General features: G+C 38.7%; 1 protein-coding gene across 1 annotated transcript; it reads left to right on the forward strand.

Annotated features, from left to right (window-relative positions):
* Nucleotides 1-3,330: 3,330 nt before the first annotated feature.
* On the forward strand, nt 3,331-4,086 carry LOC124371134. The gene has a single exon (XM_046829448.1). The coding sequence runs from the start codon at nt 3,331-3,333 to the stop codon at nt 4,084-4,086; it is 756 nt and encodes a 251-aa protein (XP_046685404.1).
* The last annotated feature ends 22,727 nt before the right edge of the window (nt 4,087-26,813 follow it).

Raw genomic sequence — 26,813 nt, forward strand, 5'->3', positions numbered from 1 at the left:
ATACCAATTTTGTACCTTTCGTGATAAAAATTATTATAATTTTCACTTAAATAAGTATTGTAATAATTATATAAATATTACAATTTTTTTCAATACAACTTTATTGCTGTAGAAACATTTCTTCTTAGTCCATAAACTTTAAAAATGCCCTCATGTAAAATGTTGAAAATGTGACTGGACATGTTCTTTCCCTGGACACTTCATTGTTCAAGTGGGTTTTCCCGGATACCGTATTTTTATATATATTCTTCCCATTATCTCAGGAACTAATATAGATATCGCAACCAAATTGTTACCACAGGTTAACTACATATCAGTGGAGACGTGGAACCGGCATTTATCAAATTATACTCAGAATTAACCTAAATCACATAACTTTAAGAACAAAAAAAATCAATATTTTTTATTGAAAAGATTTTTTGGTTGGGGGTTTTTAATATTTTTATTGGTTCACAGAGTAAACTTAAAAATGTAGAGTAAAAATTTGGGATATTTAGCTATAATAAGTTCCGAGTAAATAGGAAAAAAGTTAACATGGGGTTTTATGGGCGTTTAAGTAACCTTAAAGTTCTAACATACCTCTAATTATCTCAAAACTAATTAACACTGACTTACACCACTTTTCCTCTCAACGGCTCAATTTACACCTGCGGTACGAGAGAACTAAATCAAAAATATCTCGACTTGAAACTGCAGGCTATGAAGTAAATGATATGTGGGAGTGTGAATTTTCAAAATTAAAGAAAGAACAAAAATTGACTTATCTAAATTCCTTACCCATTCTCAACACACTCCCACTTAATCCTAGAGACGCCTTCTTCGGGGGAAGGACAGGCAATGCAAAGTCCTACCACAAATGTGAATGGGGGAAAATCCAGTATGTTGACGTGTGCTCACTCTACCCGTTCGTCTGTAAGAGGAATGTACCCTTAGGGCCACCCTACTATCTACGTGGGCGACCGAGAATGTAGACAGAGAGGTCTCCTCAAGTGCAAGGTCCTACCCCCACTAAATTTGTTCCATCCTGTTCTCCCCACACATATGAACAATAAATTAACGTTTGTATTGTGTAGAACTTGTGGGGAGGACATGTGCTCGAGTGACTGCTATCACTCTAGTGAGGAAAGAGCACTAACCGGGACGTGGATTATGAACGAAATCCGGAAGGCTGTGAGTAAGGGCTATGTAATCCTGGATATGTTTTAGTTATGGGAGTACGAGGTGGCACGGTACGAGACCGGTGGACTGTTTACCGACTTCATCAACAAATTTCTATAAATTAAGCAAGAGGCATCGGGCTACCCCTCCTGGTGTCTGACTGACGCCGACAAGACCACCTATATTCAAAATCACTTTGAGCACGAAGGCATTAAAGTGGACCCGGCCAAAATTCAAAAGAACGGAGGCCTTCGCTCCCTTGCTAAATTAATGCTAAATTCATTTTGGGGTAAATTCGGCCAACGAGAGAATCAGACTAAAAACTTAATAATCAGAGAACCAGACGCACTTTACTTACTGTTAAGATGAGTTAAACGGTAAAATATGCAAAAAAATATTTATTTATTTTATGGTGAATTATTATTCAACATTCCATTACGAAACTTTTGATGGGTCAATCATAATGTTCTGACAATTAAAAGTATTTCTTTTTAATTTTTGAAAAAATGTTTGCACGACATTTTCTGATATATTGCCTCACATATTTTGTAGTCACTATTGGAGCTGTCAAACCGATTTGTTTACATGCCTTTGACCATAACCTTTTTTGTCTGCAGCTGATTGTTGGTTCATCTGCTATTCAGAGTTCAGTCAGAGTTGATATTTGTTGACATTAGCTCAGCTGTCATAATATTGTTTATTATATTATTACTTGTGTATTTGTTGGAATTTACGACTTTTGTGTAGTTCTTATTTTTTGTGTGTTCTTTTATCCAGAAAAATGACCAAATCTAAATCAGTGTTTAAAAAACGTAAATTTGGTGGAAATAGGCATACCATAAAGGTTATAAACCAAGGAAGCACAGGTATCTCAAATAGTACTATTACTAACCTAGATTTAGCTTCAAACTCTAATGTATCAAACATTAGGCCTACACCTACTCCATCACCTAGTTCATCTAAGATTAAATTAGATGGACAATCTGAAGCTTAAAAAACGTTTGAAGGCAAGGATACCAACATTATAATTAGTTTGAATTTACTATCAGAAGCTTTCTTACAGTTTACAGTTTGCAGGTTATGTGGTGGAATTCTTAGTTTGACCGAACTAGAGGAGCAAAGAAATGGTTTAGCATGCAAGCTTTCATTATTGTGTTTGGTATGTAACAAGGAGAATCTATTTTGGAACTCTAAACAATGTAACAATAACTTATATGAAGTCAACTTGAGAATGTTTTATGGGTTGAGATGTATCGGTAAGGGAGGGGAAGGCGGTAAGGTCCTTTGCGGAGTACTAAATTTACCTAAGCCTAGTACTTCCTACACTAAGTATACTAAAATACTGAGAGAATGTGTAAATACAGTATCAGAAAGATCAATGATTGATGCTACAAAAGAAGCTGTACATGAAAATGCTGGTGATATACTGTAGACCTCTGACTTGTTTACGTGCGAGGGGACACAGGGGTGAGGGGGAAGTTCCGCTCCGCGATTGGGTCAAATAGGTCGTTGCCTAGCAACCGCACGTACTATTCATGATGTTTGTGTACGGCGCCACGGAAAGTCACTGCGCTAGCGCTGTTACACGCTCAGTAGCTACTAGTTAGTTGTGAGAATGGCGTCGGTGCGTAAGAGGACAGACTGTGCATAGTGAAGCAAGAGAAGTGATAAGGAGAGTGATAAGTGTGACAAAGAAGCGAGAACTGGTAATTTGCAGCACTTAATGAAACAGAGCAATTTGCGAGTCAAGCATTACACTGGTGTTTCGGTGAGGACAATTTCTAGCATTAGAAAGGAAGGAGATGCAGCTGGAGAGACACCTTTAACTACGCCTGGTAAGAAAAGGCCGTACTCGGAGGAGAAGAAATTTCATATGGATGATTTTGATAGAAGAGTCGTTCGAGATGTGGTGAGTGACTTTTATTTAGTGAGGAAGAAAGTGCCCACTGTTCCTAAACTGTTAATTGCTTTAAAAGAAAAACTTGACTTCTCTTGGAAAGAAGAAACCCTACGAAGACTCCTGCACCAAATGGGATTTAAGTGGAAACGGTGTAACAAACTAAGAAAAAATCTTATCGAGCGGCCAGACATAGTTAATTGGCGTGCTCGTTATTTGAGAGATATCCAACGGTTTCGACATGAAAAAAGACCAATATTTTACATTGATGAGACATGGGTGGACAACAATTTGACATTCGGGAAGTGCTGAGTAGTGATGAAGTGCCTGGTGTGTTGACGAACACAAGTTCATCCAACAGACTGATTGTTGTAAACGCGGGTTCTACAGATGGATTTCTTAAAGGGGCTGCTTTAATTTTTAGGGCGGGTAAAGCGACGGGGGATTACCACGGACAAATTAATGGTAATAATTTTGAGAAATGGGCTGAAGAAAAACTCCTGCCTAACCTTCCAGAAAAAAGTGTTATTGTAATGGACAATGCACCCTATCATTGCCATCAAGAAAATAAGGCGCCAACAAAGTACGCTGTGAAAAAGGAAATGATAGACTGGCTGCAGAGTAACAACATACAATGCTCAGCAGATATGAAAAAGTTTCAGTTGTACGAGCTGATAGAAAAGCACAAACCTAAAGAAAAGGTGTATCGCATCGACGTGGCGTTGAAGAGGCGAGGCCATGCGGTTCTCAGATTACCACCCTATATGTGTGAATTAAACCCAATTGAGCTGGCCTGGGCTAAAATCAAGAGAGTGGTGAAAGGAAACAACATAAGAGGAGACCTGTCACTAACGAAACTGGACGAGGCAACACGAGAAGCGCAAAGTTCTGTTAGCAAGATCGACTGGGAAGGCTTCACAAACCACACCTTGAAGCTAGAACAACACTACTGGGAACAGGACGGCTTGATGGAAGTTGCCATCGACAAATTCGTGATTGAGTTGGGCGGAATGGACAGCAGTGACAGTTAAGTGTCAGATGACAGTGAGGAAGAAATATCTGACAGTGAACTGGCTCAACCTCTTCCAAGTACAAGTGATGATTAAATTGTAAGTCGTAAAATAGCACATTACACACACACACACACACACACACACACACACACACACACACACGCACACACGCGCACACGCGCACACGCGCACACGCGCACGCGCGCACGCGCGCACGCGCGCACGCGCGCACGCACGCACGCACGCACGCACGCACGCACGCACGCACGCACGCACGCACGCACGCACGCACGCACGCACGCACGCACGCACGCACGCACGCACGCACGCACACACACACACACACACACACACACACACACACACACACACACCACACACACACACACACACACACACACACACACACACACATATATATAAAATAGCAAAATTTCCTGCTGTTTTCCCTTTTTATGTTAGAAATCAAATAGAATCAACTTCCTCAAATATCAACTTGTAACTTTTAACTTAAACAATGTATTATGTAGTCGGCAAATACCGTACTGTAAATTACCACTTCTCACTTCAGTGTTTATAAAATATTTAACAAAAATACTCTGTTTATTATATTTTTTTAATTATACACCAACTATTATAATATGTTATCAACATATTTATTATAATGTATTATCAATATATTTCATGTATTTCACAACTTATTCTGGTTTATGTTTACATAATAATAAAAGTTCAATTTGAAATTGTGTTTTCTATTGCCAATTACCAAGTATCAAGTGTTCATCATGAAGTTTACTCCAGAAATAAAACTATTTATTAAAAAAATAAATGTGTTGAATAGGCTACAAATAGTGTAATAGTGATATTATGATGTTGATATTATGATATGAAGAGGTATATTCAGAGGGTTGGGCTGTCAATGTTGACAGAACCGATGTTTTCGGTTGGGGTTGTAGACGGTGACGGAGAAGAAGCGCCCCAGCAATGGCTGCCGCATTCCTCTCGCGCGCAATCAAGTCAGAGGTCTACAGTAGATATAAGTATTGCGTTCGATGGAACCTGGCAGAAACGAGGTTTCAAATCAAAAAAAGGATGTTGTACTGTTATAAGTGTAGACACTGGTAAAGTCCTAGATGTGGAAGTTTTAACTAAGTTTTGTAGTGGTTGTACCAAGAGTGGCAATGACCCAATAAAAATAGAAGCACACAAGCCAAATTGCTTAAAAAATTATCAAGGTTCAAGTGGAGGGATGGAACCCGTGACTGCTGTTGCACTCTTCAACCGTTCTATCAAAAAGCGAGGTGTTAGGTATAAGGAGATGTTGAGTGATGGAGACTCCAAGGCTTATTTAGCTGTTGTAGATAGTAATCCTTATCCTGATTTAGTAGTGTCTAAGTTAGAGTGCATAAACCATGTAGCAAAGCGTATGGGATCAAGACTGCGAACACACAAAAGCTTCCTACAAAGATAAAGAGTTGTCCGATGGAAAGTCGATAAGAAGTAGGCTATCTGACAAAAAAATTGATGAGTTGCAAACTTATTACAGCAATACCATAAGAGGTAATTGCACAGATCTAAATCAAATGAAAAGAGCTGTATGGGCAATTTATTATCATAAGATTTCGACAGATGAGAATCCAAGTCATGGCCTTCGCCCTCCACCTCCCAAAACATGGTGCAAGTACAGGCTAGCTGAAGATAAGAAGGAGCTCTCAACATTCAGCCATAAGAACTCCATTCCTGTACCTGTAATGGAAGTTTTGAAACCAGATTTTAGACATCTAGCCAACCCAGACTTACTAATAAGATGTGTCCATGGAAAAACTCAGAACGTCAATGAGGCTTTTAACAACGTCGTATGGACTAGAATACAAAAAAACACATTTGCAGGAAGGCTAACACTAGAGTTAGGAGTGTATGAAGCTGTCAGTACAGTCAATGATGGCAATATTACTAGGCTAAAGGTATTACATTAGCTTGGACTTAATGACTGTGGGAAGAACACGGTACAAACGATGAAAAAAATTGACGAGGAGCGACTGCGAAAAGCTGAAAAAGCTGTACTAGATGCGACAAAAGAAGCAAGACTAGCCAATAAATGGTCAAACCTTGTTACAGAGGCCCCAAACCAACAGGATTATAACCCTGGAGCTTTTTAAGGTAGGGCAGTTTTTACTTTTCTGTATCAATATGTGTTATACTTTGTTTAAATCCAATTTACCGAAAACTATGTTTTTACGTACAAATGCCCCATTATCTCAGAAAGTACTTGAATCTTGATGATATTTTTACCATGTTCTCAGTATTATTGGGTGATGATATGGAACTAGAATTATCTCAATATGTTAACAAATAAAATTTAAAAAAATATGGAAACATGGGTCGATAAGGAAAAACCCACGAGGAAGTCTGCACTCGCATATAAGCGGCGACTGCATGTGCAGCGCGCATTCGATAATCATGTACAGTTGCGAGCAGCTTGTAGTGGCATCATCCTTGGGGGTCGTCGCCGTGTCCGCGGCCCTGGTAGCGATCCTCTGCTGCACACGCCGGCCTCCCAAAGTTGGCAACACTCCCTTGGTGCTGCTCCTGGTGGGTCTCCTCGCCATCACTGCAACCCTCGTTGCTGGTGACAACGACGAGCCGCCTCCACGGAAAGTTTCTCGATTGTTGGTAATGTTTATTAATAATAATATATTTAAATATTAACTTCTAGACTATAAGGTTTCGAAAATTTCGACTGCTGGTAACGTTTATCTACGTTTATCTCTCCAATGTCACCTATTCCGGTGGACGAAACAGAGCCTGAGGATGACGGTGAGGATGCTGATGATGATGAGGTAAATATATGAAGGTGTGCTTGTGTGCGTGTGAGTGACTGTTTGCGCTATTAAAAAAAATTTGTTCGTTACTATCAGGTCTGATTCCGATGCTACGAGGTTGGCGGTGGAGAATCAAAGACCAGATGTAGGTACATTCAGATTTTGGTGTTTATACGCTATAACAGTGATTTCCAGGTGCTAAGGTTTTCTAATTGTTCACAGTCTCCGGATCATTGGGTATTTCCCCCGAGAGCGGACCGTACCAACGTGACTTTGGAGCCGGCTCCCCCGGGGCCCCTCGAAGTCATTGAGGGGGGAAGACGGCAGCAGCTCCTTCGGCCCATACCACAGCCGCGTAGTCACCAACGACCGCTCCTCAACACCCCGGGGGATCCCAGCTATCACTATCACGCCGGTTCCCCGCCCCAGCACGTCAAGAGAAATCTCGCAACACAACACCTCCGACAGTGCTTTCACTCCTATCAGATCTCGATCCTGCTTCTCTTGCCCCTCATGCACAACCCCCGCAACCTCGAGCACCCTTCGTCGTGCCCGACCCAGCACATCGAGGGGAATGGTAAGTATCACAATAGGTCTTAGTTTTTTGTTAGTGTAATTATTTCCTCAATGTACTTATACGATAACTGGGCTTCAGTATTTAGTAGAATTTGGATAACCTAAAAATTGTTTAGTCAGTTCATCATAACAATAAAGGTTGATATTTTTCAGCCTCTGGAGGGTAGCTGTCTGGCCTGTCAGCAGGAAGCCGCGAGGCGGAGGTCGCGAGAGTTCTTGTTGGACAGGTTTCTACAGGTGTGTGTGTGTGTGTGTGTGTGTGTGTGTGTGTGTGTGTGTGCGTGTGCGTGCGTGCGTGTGTGTGAATAAGGCAATCTAGACTGTTGACAATTTATTTACTATTATATTTACTCGACTTAACTGGTATTTTTGATTCCAGGAGCATACTTCCGTGGACTGTGACAGACGGGCTCTGGACGCTATGATTTTCCTGAGAAGGGAGTTCAGGGAAACGCTCTGGTTCCTCGATCATCTCATGGTCAACACGTCAGAACACCAGATTCTCTCCATAGCCTACGGGATGTGGAGAAGTGTACAAGTGACAATGGAGACCCTTCTGGTCACCGTTGGTGAGATGATGGAAGCCTCTCGGAGGACTGCCATCACTCCCAAGGAGCCGGAGCTATCACCCCCACCACAACGTGTTCAGTGCCCGGTATGCCTAGACAGATTGCCGAGGGTAGGGTTGAGACCCTGTGGACACACTCTGTGCTCAATGTTCTCATAGGCTCTACCGTTGTCCAATCTGTCGGAAAGCAATCCATGAGAGGATGCCATTGTATTTTACCTGAGACATGTTTGTGTAAATTGTTTCTTTTTTCTATCCTCAATTTTGGTTTATAGTTTGTACATATATATTCTTCAATAATTTCTTTTTTCAATACCTAGTTATTTTTCACGAACCAACCATTACACATTTACAGGGTCCCACGTCGAAGACGACTAAACCAGCGATCCTTATACAGTACAAAATTACACTCCATCTCGACGAGGCTCCTCGGACTAGTGGTCAGCGCAATAGTTTCACGACCTTAGGGGCCCGGGTTCGATACCCGTCGACACCGTACACTTTTTGCGCCTTAATTCCACGCTACCAAACTGCACCACGTAGTTCCAGTCTTCGCCACCAGGGTAGCGGGTGTAGGGTGGGGGATGACGTCAGGGGCGGGGCTTAACCGCCATCTTGGATAACATCACCTCCTCTCGACCAAGCAGAACACTGTCTTATACTCCGGGTTTCACTACTTACAGGGGTGTTATTGTTAAGGAAAAGGATATAACGATTTTAGGGGATTATTGGACAGTAGCTAGCTCGTTGGATATTGATTCCTACAACAATTTACTCCTAGCTCTCTCGAGGCTTGTTCATGATCTGGATATTAACTTATTAAAGCATAAAATTGAAATACCAAAAGATGAAATTCTTAGGGTACGACAGGGAATAGCTCAATTAAGGAGTATGTTAAATCATATCAGTGTTCTTATGGAATTTAAGGAGTCTATCAGTACCACAGATACCGGATCTCGTAATAAAAGAGGGTTAATAGATTCAGTTGGAACAGGACTAAAGTATTTGTTTGGAACATTAGATGTAGATGACTTTAACGAATTAAATACAAAAATTGGTATTTTATCCAAAGTAGACGAAGACATAGTTCACATAAATAAAAATCAGCTAACCTACGTGAAAGAATTACAAGATGGGTTGAGAGTTACGCAAGGGGATGTTCAAACCATTGCTAAATTGATAACTAACAATTTTGACAAATTTGAAAAGGTTATGGGAGGAGTTCCGGATAATATTATGGATTTAAATCGAACAATTGTTATCAGCATATGTTATATTCGGTAATAAGGTGTATGGAGTTTATTATTCAAAATGTACATATGGAATTGATCAAAATCAAGGGGCATTAGATGAGGTATCGCAAGGTCATATTAGTTCAATACTGATATCACCTTTTAAATTAACGGAATTGCTAACGGAATTAGTACGTACGTAGATTACCTATTATTCTCTTTCAGCACGTATAGATACCAGCATGGTACATATATTCTATTCTATATGCAGACTATGCAGTTGCATATAGTAACGGTACACGAATTTTTTTCTAGTTCCAATTCAGTCAGTAGACCGTCATTTTGTGTTGTACCAAAGTTTAACATTTCCCGTTTACATGGAGACTATTCATAAGTATGTGAGCCTTGAGGGTGTGAGTGATTACTTGGCAGTGGCCAATGACCACACTAACTATGCAACACTAACTGAGAGGGATTTGAAGAGCTGCACCAAAGGGAGGTTGGCAGTGTGTGATCCAGTTTTCCCTATTCGAGTACGGTGGGAGGAAAGCTGCGAAGCCTTACTGTTTCAGGAGAGGGGCCTCATTGTGCCGGAAGTGTGTCAACGTCGTTTGCTGTCTGGACCTATACCAACGGCATTCCACCGAGTACTTAATGGAGTGTTTTGGGTTTATTCAGTGCCAAGCGAGTTACTTATTACATTAGACTGTGTTAATGAAGTAAGGAAAACTACAATTACAATTTCTGGTGCTGGTATTTTGCAAGGTACATCGAACTGTTATATATACTTTAGTAAAATAGTATTGTTTCCTTATTATAGGGGTTCCATGTTTATGGAAACTTATCGGACAATTTATTGATACCGGAAGTGCCTTTGTTATTGTCGTCAAATGAGAAGTTCGCATTGAAAGGTTACCATAATTCATCGGTTGTGAGTAATGATGTAGTAACACTACATCAAATCATAAACCGTAGTTCAACAACAGGGGACAGCTTTGCGAATTTGAAAAAGGTACTCCAGACAATTAAACTTGAAATTGTGCGAGTAGAACGTGGTGAAATGGACACTTTCGCCAGGATTCAGTCAGTGCTTGGACTAATTGCCTTAATCCTGTTAGTAGTGGGAGTTTAGCAGAGGCAACGTTTGCGTGCATTATTCTGTTTACTAGTCAGATGTGGTAGGTGAGAGAAAAGGAATACCCCTCCAGTAAGGTTGACCAGACTACGGGTGGACGTGCCAGACGAAGCTGTGGAGAGGGAAGAAGCAGTTCTGAGCTTGGAGCAGGAGATATAGCAGTCAGCAGCGGCACGAGACGATGGTAACCAGGCTGAGTGTACAACCTGGAGAGGACAGCATGGAAGCGCAGTAGAGAGGAATGATGCAGTGTATCAAAATATTAAATGTGATCTATGGCTTTATGCTAACTTGAGTGCAAATAGTGTTCATTAAGATATTGTTAATGTGTAGGTGTAGTGTTTGTAAATCACTGTAATGTCATTTTGGGGCAATGAACTTTTTAAAAAGAGGAAAGATGTGAGTAGTTGTAGTGGTAAATGTGATTATGAAGGTAATATCGGTTTAGTGCAGGGCTGTAACCTTATAATTTTTGGCAATCAATATTATCGGCTTATTCTTTTAAATGGTTTGCAAAGGAAGGTAGATGGACGATTGACCTTAATGGGGCTGGTACAGTAAAAATGTAGAAAAAAAATCATTTTTTTACAAATATTTTCTTTTTCCCTAGTTTTTATGAACAATTCTGTAAAGTTTTTATTACAATGTCTCATTTTATACCTAAGTTACAATAAAAATAGTGAAACTACGTTCGCACATTTCCTGTGCCATAAACCTACATTCTTGGTGCATCAATCTATTTTTGGTTGTAGTGTACATTTCTCAGTTATGAATATGCCACCACCAGTCGCTGCGAATACATATACCATAGTACTCGATCAGATACTCGATGCGACATAGAGGTATCGGCTAAATTTATGAAACAGGCTGTTTTAGATGAAATCAATGAAACAGAAGAGACAGAAACACAAGCAAAAACCGACATAACAGTGTCTGGTGATGGTACCTGGATGCGGAGAGGTCACAACTCGTTACACGGTGTATGTACTGTAATCGGAGCGAATACCAGAAAAGTTCTAGATGTGGAGGTATTATCTTCATTTTGCCAAGGTTACAATAGTTGAAAGGGACCTAAAACTGGAGATTATAATAAATGGCTTGAAAAGCATAAGGAAGTCTGTACCAAAAACCACTTTGGGTCAGCTGGAAAATGGAGGTTGAAGGAATTAAACTAATGTTTCATCGCTCCGAGCACAAAAACTGTGTAAGGTATTGTAGTTATATAGGAGATGGCGACACAGCCACATGTCCAGCAATATGTGATAGAACTATATGGACCTGATGTGATCATTGTAAAAGAAGAGTGTGTTGGTCACGTCCAAAAGGCGATGTACAGTCGGTTGAAAAAATTAAAAGAAAATATAAATCTGCAATTCTATGTGACGGAAAAAAATTGGAGGGAAAATCGCCTTACAGATCAGGTTATCAATCAGTGGTGTGTGTACTATGGGAATAGTATTAGAAGTCATTCAAATGATTTAACAGGAATGAGAAAAGCTATTTAGGCTATCTAGAATCATAAGGCCAGTACCAATGAAAATCCGCTGCACTATTTTTGTCCAAACGGCCCGGAATCATGGTGTACATACCAAAAGGCAATTTGTACAGATAAAATCAATATAAGCACAGAAATACAATTAATTCCAGTAGCAATAATGAATTTTATAAAGTCTATATTTGATGACTTGCCCAAACCCCAGTTACTAAGGAAATGTTGTACCGTATGACGATAACACATGGGGGGTGGTGACTTCTGAGGTCGTAGTAATAAATACTCGAATTGCAAAGTTTACTTATAAGTTCAGTTTAATTATGAAACTTACAAGCACCACTTATCGATGGTAAAATAAATGTATGTAATGCCACGTTGCTGCCATTTAGAATATAAGAACTAAAAATGTATATCTTGTAGGTGGGCCTAAAATATCCAATGTTCTCTGAAATTATGCCTACGATGTTTTACTTTATAAGACATGAAGATTTTACTTCCCTTCGCAATGTGTAGACTCACAACCCGGGTGTCGGCGTCTTGGCACGAGACAATGGCGCTGTAGTCTAAGAAGGGTTATTTCTAGTCGGTGGTTACTAGAAGATGAGTAGAAGTTATGAAACTGGTAGCCATCTACTCAAATAATATGTGCCCTGTGAGCCGTGAGACACGTAAACTCGCGGACAAAGCGCGCGAGGTCTGCTCGGTCACATAGTTGGGCTGCTACAAAGGGTTAGAAGAAAATATTCATACGCGTGCCAATTAGGTAGTTACTCCGCCCAATAATTTAGTTCCGGAACATTGGATAAAAATAATATTAAATTATACTGGCTGACTAGGTTGTGAATTTTACATTATATGAAATTTAATTAACCAATTAACGGTACAATGTCTAAAAGGAAAAACGCGGATGAAAGCTATAACAGCGTATTATGGAACATATGCCCTAAAACAGGATTTGCTGGAAAAACAATTGTTGAAACAAACATGTTGTTGTTGTAGTGAACATGTTTACAAAGTTATAGTATGTAAAGGCACTTTTAGTTCAATTTGGCAACGATGTTTTCGTTCAAACTAGAAGGCTGTGGCTGCTCGGTGCCATGTGCTGTCTGCTCTCATTGTCGTTGGTCGTTGATTCTTTGTAGTTATTTACAATGAAACGGGCAAATTCAGCTCTTAGTGACAATACGATTAGTCGAGTGATAAATGACTAGAAGGCTGTGGCTGCTCGGTGCCATGTGCTGTCTGCTCGCGCTCATTGTCGTCGGTCGTGAGTGTATCGTCGGTCGTGAGTGTATCGTCGGTTGAGAGTGTATCGTCTGTTTGTTATGAGCTGTAGTTAACCTTTTTGTTTGGAAGTTTATTGGTTACGTTATTTACAATAAGTTTATGATTCTTTGTATTTATTTACAATAAGTTTATGATTCTTTGTATTTATTTACAATAAGTTTATGATTCTTTGTATTTATTTACAATGAAACGGGCAAATTCACCTCTTAGTGACAATACGATTAGTCGAGTGATAAATGACTAGAAGGATGTGGCTGCTCGGTGCCATGTGCTGTCTGCTCTCATTGTCGTCGGTCGTGAGTGTACCGTCTGTTTGTTATGAGCTGTAGTTAACCTTTTTGTTTGGAAGTTTATTGGTTACGTTATTTACAATGAGTTTATGATGTTTTGTAGTTATTTACAATGAAACGGGCAAATTCACCTCTTGGTGACAATACGATTAGAAGAGTGATAAATGAAGAAGAAAACTTTTCTAGTGATGAGAGTTTCTTGAATAATTTTGGCAGTGAAGTTGACAGTAGTTCCTCTGAAGTGGATGACACGGATAATGATCCCACATATGATCCAGATCAACCAGGACCATCATCAAACATTCTTCCAATTGTAAGTAGGCCTAGGATTTTATCGGAAAGTGAATCTGACAATAGTATTGATGGTGAAAATGTAAGGAGTAGGCTTACTACTATACATCAGCAACCTAGACAACCTTCTAGGCCTAGGCCTACACATACTAATGGTAATTCAACTGATGATTCCAGTGGAGAAAATGATGAAGGATGGATTGATGTTAGTGCAGAAAATGATCCAGGTTATAGTCATTCATTTTCATTCTTAGAGTTGCCCTGCTTGAAACATTGTCCTCCCATGAATACACCATCAATTGCTTACGTTAGGTTGTTTTTCACAGTTACATTGATGGAAAATGTTTGTAAAATATACAAAATATATGTACGCTGAAGAAGTTGTCAGAAAGTACAATTCAAATTTGGGACCGAAAAATAGCTTGAGAACATGGCCAAATTATGACCCTTGTGCCTGTGTGCAACCCCTAATAGATCACATGAATAGGATATCTAAGCACCATTATCCCTAGAAGTGTGGAACCAGCATATTGTATGTCGGTTCAGTTTTTCATTAAAAATTATTATTTATCTTCAAACAATCACCATGTGTTTGGTACCATTGAAATTGTGAGATTCCACTCTACAATTTCATATAAACTTTTTTTTCTAACTTCAATATTACGGTCGTGGTGAAATGTACAGTGCTGCCATATCTCAATAGACGCGGAATTAAATATTCTTTCTTCCAGTGCAAACAGAAAGTCATTAGAACGAATAGTTGATTTACTATGAATATTCTAAAAAGGGACAATTCTAAAGTTGTAAACCAGCATATTTTATGCAGGTTAGTATAATAACATTCACACAGTTATTTATTGTCAATAAAGAAAATAAAAAAAAAAAAACAGTGTAAAGTGAAAGAAACAATCTATCGGTACAATATTTCAGCGGTAAATTTAGTTCAGTAGGTTTCTGACAGTGCGAAACGAAAGAGATGAATCACGGCGTCGCATCAAGACCAACCCAACCCATCCCTGTCGGCCATTGTCTTGTAACTTGTTGCACTACAGTACATTACGCTTGTGTTCGTTCCATTGCGCTTTGCTATAAAGTGTAAGTGCATAGCGATTTAGTAAAGTGATTACCTGTGAAGTGTTTCTGAATAAATCTATAAAGTTTTTTATGCTTTTGTTGGATTAACTATTGATCTGTTATATATTTTGTTGTCAGTCACATGTTTCTTTGGATTTCACAACACATCACATGTTCTATTTGATATATTATTATTTAGAGTTATTTATAAACATCATTCCTAATATTGATTGTATTGAGTATTACACACGTAAATTGTAAATACTTAGGTGTCAGTTGCATTTTTATACATTTTCAAAAGTTGAGACCTAAGTTGAACATGAAATTATTTACAAGTTACAAATTATTCAGAAATATTTTCCCCAAACATTAGAATACAAGTATTAGAGATAGGCCAACATCTAATTTGATAATAATTCATAATCAGGTCATAGTGGCCTTTCATTTATAGACATTTTTTTTCCAATTTTAGAGCTATGCTAGAACCAAATTTGTTTACTTTTATTAGAAGTAGTGTGACATCAATCGAATTATGATTTAGTACTACTTCTAATAAATTACTTTGTACACAACAGATCAATAGATAAGCCTACAATGGCAGAGAATATAGCGGACCACAGTAGCGAGGTCGACAGGCTCATGCTAGACTCGGAGGATGAAGATGACCAGCCCATGCCAGGTCCTTCATCTACAAGAGATGATTTTGTGCTCCAGCCTGTGGATGAAAAGGCTGCCATGGATGAACTTACTGACTTCAGTTCTGGGTCAAGTGATGACTATGTGCCCGAGACTGACGAGGAGGACGATGATGATTATTACATGTCTCCGAGAAAGCGTCGTCGACGTCATCGCCCAGCCAAGGGACCTGTTGGTCCTTCTGCAGCTGCTGTCGCTGATCCGCCCCCACCTGATGCTACTGGACCTGCGCCTCTCGCCCCCCTACCCTCCTGCTGCTGGACCTGCGCCTCTCGCCCCCCTACCCTCCTGCTGCTGGACCTGCGCCTCTCGCCCCCCTACCCTCCTGCTGCTGGACCTGTGCCTCTCGCCCCCCTGCCACTGCTGCTGGACCTGTGCCTCTCGCTCCCCCTGCCACTGCTGCTGGACCTGTGCCTCTCGTCCTCCCTGCCTCATTATGGGTACGAGCATACCCAGATGAACCACCCAAGAACATCAAGGCTAAGTTCAAAGTAAGGAATGTTGGTCCCCGTGAGATCGGTAACAGCAGGACTCCCCTTATGAAAGCATGGTCGGTATAAAAAACCGATGTGTCTTCATCCAATATATGACCAATAAGCGCCACTCCAGGTTTGGTACTAAGAAGTTCGAGTTGTGTGACAGTGCCTCAGGTTACGTTTTGCACAGTGCATTATACTCAGGCACCGACCTCCTTGCTGGAGGGCAGGACCCTTTTACGCAGAAAGTTGTTGCAGTGTTGTGGTTTGCTCAACAAAAGACATCACCTCTTTACTGACAATTACTCTACCAAAATTCCTCTTGCTCAGTATCTATTGGACAATAAAACTTACTTGACTGGCACGATCAATAAAACCAGCCGTTTATTGAGCCATGGCATTCTGGCTGCAAATGTTCGTGTAGGCGAGCCTTTGTATTTTAGAAGAGGATATGTTCTTCTTGTAAAATACAAAGAACGTAAAAGCAGGAAGCCTGTGCACCTGATAAGCACTGCATATGTAGCGAAAAAATACAGTAGTTGTCAGTAGGAGTGGTGAACGCAAGATCAAGATATAATCAATACATGGGCGGTGTTGATGCTAAGGACAAGAACATATGCCACTTGACTTGTTCCAGACAAAACACCAAGTACTGGAAACAGATCGTGTATAATTTCATTGACATAGCGCTGTTCGACGCTTAACACTTGTATAAGCTGTGCAGTTCAAAACCGGAAAGCAAGCTCACGTTCATAAATGAAATTATACTCGGGCTGGCAAATAATCCCCCTGTACTTGATGTTACTGCGGTAATCCCCCACATCCCTTTTGGAGAAGCATATGAGGGCCACGCCAACCAAAGCTTGAGTGACAATGGCAGCTCGAGGAGGTGTGGTGTGTGTAAATAACGATCTGTGTTCTGGTGCCCGGGTGTAACATTGGCGTGCACAAAAAGTGCCTCCCCCTTCTCCAACGAGCTCCTCCCGTTTGTGTTCAATGGGGTGATCGTGACAGGCGGAGAGAAAAAGTGGGGATGGAGGGGCCCCTCCTGCCAACTAGAGATAGCCCGCGTATTAGAATAGTGGAATAAGCAGTCCGCGCGTTCTCGCTCTGTACTCCTCTGAATTTAATAGAGCCTGGTGGTGTAATATGTATATGTATGTATATGTATAAATGTAATATATATATTACATTTTCAAAGCTGGATGCTGCAGGATGCAGCGCAATTAAATTTATTTCATTGAACCGTGATTTTACAACGTAATTAATGGCAGGCAATTACTCTTGTCTACATACAAATAAACCAATACAACGGAGTATCGAAATACCAAAAAAGACGTAAGGAAGTCTAATGTAACAAAGTAACTTCGTTACATTCAGTGGCGTAGCTATAAAACATTCGAGGGTGGATTAAACATCCAGGAGAATTAAAAAGAGCCCTACTTAGCATAGTAGTTAAAGAATTTATATTCAGGGTCTCCAAACACAAAATCAACAATTATGTTGAGTTTTTTAATTGCATCTTTCGTATTAAAATGTAAACCAATAAAATTGTTTCGTAACATTATATTTGGTTCATTGCATTTTCCAACTGCCTTAATCAAATAAATATAATTTTTAGGTTACATTACTATTAGTTAGAAATTATTCGATAATTTCCATGTACTATAGATCAGATCAGCATTATAATCGCGTACGCCAGACGACACAAAATGACACTTATCAGGCTTGGTCGAAGTTGCATGCACAATTTCAAGTCTATAGCTTATTTCTCATTCTCTATATATCCAACAAACAGACAGAGAAATATATTGCTATTGCTATAAGTTAAAACTTGATCGTAATAATTTGAGGTTATTAAAATATGAATACTTAACAAAGTGTTTCAAATACTAAAGTTCTCAAAAGAAAATACGATAAGATATCAAAGGACATGCCACAGAAAGGAGATATGAGTCAACCAATACTGCAACCCTGCACCTGGCGTAGAAACGCTGGCTTGACTTATCACTAGTTTATCATATATATATATATATATATATATATATATATATATATTTAAACTAAATAATTTGAAGTGTTTCTCATTAAATGTAATGTTAATCTACGGCCAATAACTTCCAAAGGTAAGTTGGAGAAATTGATTTTGTAATGGGTACTGTAAAGATGAAATTGCTTTCAGATTAAAACGTATAAATACCAGAGTTTTAAATTACCACAGAGTAACCACTAGAGTTACAATAACAGGAACCACATTTTCATTTAGCTGGTTTATTTTGTAGTTTAGGCATATAGCTGGATGGACATATAGGCTTAAATGGCTATAGCCAATTTCAGCAAATTTCAGGGAGCGAAAACATTTTACAGAGAAATGTATATCATGTTTGTGGAATAGTTGATTTTAGTAAATTATGGAATGATATTAATAATCTATAGACAAATTTTGAATCTACAAAAATTACTAACAAAATTATCTTAAATTTAGTCCAAATAGAGGAGTGTTGGGGCTTGTAACACCCACAGTGGTAAAAACATTCGGGGCAAATTTCAACTTGAATGTGTTAAGCTGAAATCATATTCGTTGTCGACGCAAGCTCTTAGTTCAATTTCGTGTTTATTTGATTTTATATTTTATCTACAGCAGCTGACAGACAGACAACACAAAGCTTGCGCCTGGTATGAAGAGTCAATGCACAAACAAGTAAGGCTTGAGAAATACAATAAAAGCCCTTTCGCACACTCCCCTTGCTTCGAGCCTCGATTATAGATACTTCTTAATCAAGGCTTCGAGCGACAGAGACGGGCGAATAATGCCAATTTAGTTTGCCGATTATACTATTAAAAATATTTTGTTTCATTCGCTTTTAAGGGCAGTCTGACATGAAAAAAAATTTTTTTTGGGGGAATTTTGGTTTTTTATTTATTAATATTCTTTAGAATTTTCTCTTTAAAATGGTATATAATATACCTTATTACTATAATATTAACCTTATATAAAAAATATATATATATATATAAAGGCTTGCAACTGTTGTTTGGCGTTGAGCACCACTCCTTATAGTAAACAACAATCTATAAAATAGATATTAATTGGTTTTGTTTATGTTGGTACTGTTTTTGCTTTTAGTCTGGTTTTAGCTGATATCACACACTGTCAGCAATATGACAGATGTCATCTGTTGTTATTATTTTATGTTGGAGGTTATTGTGAAGTTTTGAAATACTGTGTTTTGTGATTTGCAAGTTTCCCTGTTGTTTTTATTTGTAAAAGGAGTTTATTGTAATTGAATGTAGATTAAAATGGGTAATAAGAAGAGAGTAGGAACTAAGAAACTATGTTACAAGAAGAAGAACTGTTGTTTCGTAGCAAAAAACAGTAGTAACTTCAGGTAATGAAGAGGATAGGCCTAGAACCACCCAAAGTTGTTTCCACATCCAATGAGAAATTGAGCCCTAACCTAGCCTGCTATGATAATTCAACTGATACCTTACAGTATGACATAGTAAACATTGTACAGCTAGAATCAGTTTTGAAAGATGTTGCAGTGTGTAGGGTTTGTCATGGCAACCTATCATTTAGTCGAAAACCATTAGCAGGGCTCGCAGTACAAATTTCCGTCTCCTGTAGCTGTGGCATGACAAAAGCTTTTGACAACTGTCCCAAAGCAACAGATATTAGGGCCTAGGCCTATTGAGGCACCAAGCAAAAGTTCACAATGCTACTATGACTTGAACCTAAGGTTAGTATAACGGCTTGCGTGTAATAGGAAAGGGCTATACTGCAGCCCAAACTCTTTGCGGCATGATGAATTTACCCGCTCCGCCCAGCCAAGTTCAATCAACATGAACAGTTTTTGTCCAGCCATGTAGAAAGTGTGTGTGGAAAAACTCTATGAAGAGAGCAGTGACAGAAGCAGTTATTGAAAATGGAAATTCTAATGACTTATGTGTTGCGGTTTGACGGAAGCTGGCAAAAGCGAGGCCACACCTCGCTAAATGGCGTTTGTCACAATTACTTCAGCAGATACGGGTAAAGTAATAGATATTTATTCAATGTCAAAATACTGTAACTGCCCTCAGAGAACAAGCAACCAACACTTAGAAATATGCAAGGCAAATTATGTAGGTAGCAGTGGAGGTATGGAAGCTGAAGGTGCGACTGCAATGTTCAAAAGATCCGAGACTAAATTACGGTGTTCGCTATGTGGAGTACCTTGGAGATGGTGACTCCAATGGCTATGCAGCAGTTGTGGCAGAAGCACCATATGGCCCAGATGTGTCCATTCAGAAGTTGGAATGTGTAGGACACGTCCAGAAGAGGATGGGGACAAGAATAAGGGACTTTATCATGAAAAATAAAGGCTTGAAGCTTTCTGACGGGAAAATCTCTTTCTGGGAAAGGTAGGCTAACAGGGAAGGCGATCCAACAAATCCAAATATACTATGGACTAGCCATCCGTAGGAATACACACAGCGTGGAAGCCATGAGGCGAAGCAGTTTGGGCGTTGTACTGTCATGTTCAGTCTACTAACGATACGCCTTTACATATTTTATGCCCAGACACCGAAGACACATGGTGTAAGTATAAACAAAGCCGCCAAAGAAAAAACTAAATATGACCACAGCCAGCATTTTCACCTCTCACCTGTTCTAAATGAAAGCAATCAAACCTATTTTTAAATCTTTGTGCAGCCTAGAACTACTCAGAAAATGTCTCAAAGGAAAATCTCAAAATCCTAATGAGTCTATGAATAATGTCATTTGGTCTCGGCTCCCTAAACGCACCTTTGTTACACTAGGTGCTCTTAGGCTAGGTGTCTATGAGGCAGTCCTATCATTCAATGATGGGTACAGCTCCAAAGTGAAAGTTTTAGAGCACATTGGGCTAGAACCAGGACTGAATATGCGGTTAGCTTTAAAAAACGTCTCGACAACCCAGCGGATTCGCAAAGCAGATAAAGCGGCTACCGACATTGAAAAAAAAAATCAGGCAATCAAGGACTTTAGCCAAAAGGAAGCTGGAGGATCTGTATCAAGAAGCAGAGGATCCAGGACAACCCTTCCTACAGTGCAGGCCATCATTAAACCAAGGTATGAGTCCAAAATATGCTACCTTCTTGCTTTTTCTTGATTTGCCGAAACTTGTTATTTTTTAACTTTGGGCCCTATAACTTCAAAAACTACTAGGCCTACCCCAGTCAAATTTTTATACAGTATTCTACTTACTATTGCCTAGTTCCCCTCATGGGAATTTTATAAATATCTCTTGTCAATGAGGCACAGTAAACATTTTTACTTATAAAAAAGTTAGTTAAAAAACAATAAATTATAAAAAATTATAACTTTTTAATTTTTTTTTTTTTCAAATTTAAAAACCTCATGATAAGACCTAGATTATAAGCTTATTTAATAAGTAAAAAAAAAATCAGGACTCTATCTATAACCATTACAGAGATATAGGTTCCCAAGTTAACATTATGTTCTTATGGAGGTCGGACTGCCCTTAAAAACAAAACAAAACAAGTAATAGTAGCTCAAAACTATGCCACGGAAAATACTGTCAAATTTATCGAATTTATGTTTTAGGAAGAAGAGTGTAACAGGCAACCAGGTAATAGCAATATTACCAAACAAAGGAGTTATGTTTCCACGAAGAAGAAAAAAAAATCCTCGCAGAGAAGCCTCACAGAGGAGAAAAAGTTGGAGATTTGCCTGGACTTAAGCCTTCTGAGTGACAATGGCAGACTTCAATAAATTGTATAAATTTGTATAATTGTATCATAAATCTGTACAGTAATATAATATAATTAGGATAATTTTGTATTTATTAATTATGTCACGTGCTATGTTAGGTATTTAAGTCAGGTAGTTGTCATTGATTTTGTCATATTTCTATAATTATGTTTTTGGTTAAGTAATTATTAATTTATTTACTACAAATTAAGGACTCCACATTATAATATGTTGCTTTTGTCCTATTAATTTGAATATATTCCAATATCACAAAAAGATAACTGGATATGGTTATAATTTATATTTATGGCATTTTATGTATACTGAATTAGCTTTAGACTTTGAAAATTATATAATGTGTTTTTTATTCAAATTTGTTTTATTAAAGCTTAGTTTAAATGGGTAGATTTATCGTATTTGAATTTATTTGTTAGTTTCATTTGCTTGAGTGTTGTTTTCTTTTGTTTTTCTAAGAAAGTTGGAGCCTCTACACAGGCAGTTCCTTGCCTTTTGAGGTCCTATTTTGTTTTCTTGAATTTTGTTTATTGATGTACCCTAGCTGTATTAAAATAAAAAAAGACATGTTCATATTTCTTTAATAAAAAGTAACATTGTTTTATTTTTATTCTCATGTCAATTGTGTCTACAACTAAGGAGCAATGTTTGTGTTTGTGCTTAAGGTATAAATGATGTTTATATAATTTTACTATTGTACATATTTTCAAGAAAATAAATAATTTTTCTATTCTATTCTAGATTATGACATTTTATTCGTTGTGCACCATCTCACATTTTGTAAAGTATCTTTGGAGTTATAAAGAAAGTTCAATATTAATATAATTAATTCGATATAATTTCTATGTTTTGCAGATATGTTCGGATATAAAACGACTCATTAATTCGTAAGATAATAGAAATCAGAACCGTTCCGAACTGAGGTCGCTATCAGCCGCATGTACAGGGTTTGTCAGGAATGTTCGGGATTTATCGGTACTGCTCGGCTCTGCCCCCACTCTTTCTCTCCGCCTGTCACGATCACCCCATTGAACACAAACGGGAGGAGCTCGTCCCTTCTCCAACACTACCCGCGTGGCAGGCAACGAGGACAGCAAGCTCTTCCAGGAGCTCAGCACTGAGTAAGAAAAATTTCTGTTCATATTTTGTGTACCCTACCATTAAATTTTATGTACATTGTATTGACACATTATTTTAGGTTCGTAAGCTCATATTTTATTTCACCACGAGCTTATTTTTTTACAGATTTTCATAATTTAGGTTTCTATTTTTTCAGGTTAAAATACTCAACTGCATAAATGCATATGAAATGACAAAAACATTATAAAACAATGTTATTTTGAACTATAATATCTATTGTTTATATATTGTCAAAAATTTTACAATGCAAGGTTTTACGATATTTGACGCACATTTATTTTTTACTCAATTTGAAAAATTATTGAGTGTATTTGTTTCAAACATTATGTGCTACCTACTTCACAAATAGCGTAGATTTTCATTTTTTTTGGGAAAATGTACTATTCTTGAAATACAAGATTGTGCATTACTGTATTCTTTAGAAAAAGCTCTAGAATAGAAAAGTAAAGTACTTTTATAAATGTTATGGTGTTAAGTTTGAAAAAAAAGTCCAGTTCTTGTTGGACAGGTTTCTACAGGTGAGTGGAAGTAGTATTTGTGACAATTTTATTCGCAGCCGAAAAGAAAACCATACTGGAACTGGAAAGACGACTAAGAAGAAAAGGGCTGCATATTGGGAAATCTTAAGCTTCCTGGACAGTATGGAAGAATAGAGACAGTAAGTAACATGCATTTAAAACATCAATATACATTATAAACACACTGATAGAGTCATTAATTTGATTTTCTTTGTATACATGCTAATGCAATATTCTAAACGTCGCGTCGGTAATTTTCAGGGGATTGACGAACGCAGATGCTACTGATAATACAATTGCGGAGTCAATCACTGCTACTGTTAATAAAGATGCAGTACCTATCAGTCACACTACATCTGGAGGGGAAAGTGATGGTGGACCAGATGAAGATTTGGAAGCTGGACAGACTTTTGAGTTGGATGAAACAGCTCTACCTCCGCACCAACAACAGGTGAAAAAGTCTTCACAAGAAGACTAAAAACCATACTACACTTGTGAATATGTTAAAAGAAAGAATGGATGGACAAAAGAAATTATTTGAATGTGTAGAAAAACTCATGACACCGCAGGTTCCTCCAATTCTAGAAGATTTTTTGTCAGCCCCCCATTTTGTTCCACTTAAAGCTCTCAGTATGTTCAAGCGCTTCATGTATCGATCTTTTAGGTCTCTTTCTCTTCATCGCCCTCAAGAAAGAATTGGCACCTGCTCGTATTTGGTGGTGTCAATTAGGTAAATAATGATTACATTCTCTATAACTACTACTACTACTTAAAACTAGATAACAATAAATCTAACATTTTTTTTATATAATGGGCAAAAAAACGCTGAGGTTATCATTGCCCTCAAGAAAGAATTGACACTTACTCGTATTTGGTAGTGTCAATTAGGTACATAAAGATTACATTGTATATAACAAAAATAGGAATTACGACAAGTAGGTGAGTAAATAATTTATACTTAACCCGGGATAGGTAGCGTCGTTAGGTTGCGCCTAACAAAAACGTTTGTTATATAGAATTTTTTTTAATTTTAGACTCAAACTTTTCAAATTCCAGCTATTCTCAAATGAGTATTTGAGTCACGTTTTTGAAGTTGTTATGCGATGATTCACGCACACGTGGTCTGTGAGAGGGAGGGGGAAGTGCGCCCCGCCGGCTTTGTTAGTCTGCGCCTCGCCACGATACCGACCGCGTCGCTGGCAGTGTTAGGTGCGCTATAACCTCGATACCTTTGGCGTTATTGTTTTGTTCATTTTACGCTGTTGTGATGTTCTATTGATAAGTGTTACAGTGACGTTATAATGGCTTACAGACCTAGTGATTCTGTTCTTTTGAGTTGGATAGAAGAAGAGAACGATGTCGCTACTGATGAAACTTTTGCTTCTGACTGTGAAAGTGACGCTACTACTGAAAATTCTCCACATCATACTGATACGGAGCAATCCAATGATTCTGCTAGTGATGAAAGAGCCAATCTCCCAATTTCTGAACCACCTAACCCTCCAATTCTTTAGTGTATACCTTCCAGAACCACATTGCAGCCCTCAAGTCAGCATAGAAGCCAGAAACGTCCACCTGCAACAGCTACAATGCAGCCGTCTGGAATCCAATATACTGGAAAGGACGAGCATACTAATTGGCAAGTACATAAACAACAAAATAAGAAAAGAAAAACTATTAAGAATAATATTATTACTAAAATGCCCGGCGTAAAAGGTGAAGCGAAAAACCGGAAAAGCGCTGTAGATTGTTGGAAATTGTTTATTTCTGATGAAACTTTTTTTTTTTTTTTTAATAAGGGCATAAAACACGCAGGTTATCAATGCCCGTAGGGTTAACGGACACCTACACTTTGAAATATGGTGTCACGTTATCAGTACAAGGAATAAATAGCGGATCGCTGTGTCAAATAACATTATCACATTAAGACTATAAGAAAAACAACAACAGTGGACGGAGGACTAAAACTAAATAACAAAATTAACCGAGGGGCTGTAAAGGGGCCCGATAGTTAAAATATGTCAGATAAATAATAACGATAATAAATATAACAAAATCTAATGCTAAAACTAGGTAAGTTAGAGAAGGAAGGTTGTAAAGGGACCCACCCTCACCAATAATAAATAACAAATCAATAGAAGGACAAAAGTGCCCGTCTCCTTACGTGACACCTACATATTAAGATAGTGGTGTCTCTCACCTCACAGAAAATTTTTTTTTTAATTTTTTTTTTACTGTAAAGGGGTTTACCCTTGATTAAAACACATAAATTTTCTAACGAAATTTAAAAGATTGCACCTAGGCGGTGCTAGTTAAAAGCCTTAAAACTAAATAACAACTCAGGGGTGAACTGTAAAAGGGCTCACCCTTACCTAAAACTAGCGGTTAAAATGTTTACTAAAACTAATCAGGTACTATATCACTCATATTCTGGACATTAATTTGGTGCTCTCCAGAAAACTAAAGAGCTTTGTTAAAACATCTTCTTTGTCACCAAGCAACTCATCTAACCGGCCTGGCAAACGATGTGCTCTCCTCTGCCCGGCGTAGAGGCGGCAGTCTATCAACACGTGGCTGACGTTTAACGCCATATTACACTCCGCACACTGCGGTGGATCACCACGACTCATTAGGAAACCGTGAGAGAAGCGAGTGTGTCCGATACGGAGTCGACACAGTACTACCTCCTCTCTGCGGTTAGTGCGGTAAGCATTCGACCAAGGCTTTACTGTGTATTTAATCTGCCGAAGTTTGTTATTGGCCACTTGATCCCACGATATATTCCACTGATGTTGTAGTCGTGACTTTACAATCGGCTTTAGATCGGACGCGATTGATCGCCTAGTACATGGAGTCAGAGAGATTGCCTCCTTTGCTGCCCTATCTGCGATCTCGTTACCAGGTATTCCGGTATGTCCCGGTACCCATAGTAACGTAACTGCGATACCCCGCGACATCATCTCGCTCAAAGCGTAGCGGATCTTACGAACCAGGACATGTTTGGAGTACATGTCCTTGATAGCCAGAAGACCGCTTAACGAGTCCGAGCACACTACCACCCTATTTGTTCTTGGACATACAATATTTAACGCTTTCAATATAGCTGTTAGTTCTGCTGTGTATATTGAAGATTCAGGAGTGAGGCAGAATTTGTACTCTCTATTGGAAGTGACAAAGGCACAACCCGTTCCTGCCTCACTCTTTGAGCCATCCGTGTAGATGACATCGCAGGGTGAACAGGATGACAAAATTTCTCTACAGGCGCTTGTGGACAACAGTGATGCGTCTTGCTTGTCCAACTGTAATAACGACAGTATTACATTGGGAGTTCTCACTGTCCATGGTGGCCTATCCATCTCGTGACATACTTCAACATCAATCGCTCTCATGTCCACTTCT

This window comes from Homalodisca vitripennis, unplaced genomic scaffold (genome assembly GCF_021130785.1).
Source record: "Homalodisca vitripennis isolate AUS2020 unplaced genomic scaffold, UT_GWSS_2.1 ScUCBcl_900;HRSCAF=3820, whole genome shotgun sequence".
In the NCBI taxonomy this organism is placed as follows: Eukaryota; Metazoa; Arthropoda; class Insecta; order Hemiptera; family Cicadellidae; genus Homalodisca; species Homalodisca vitripennis.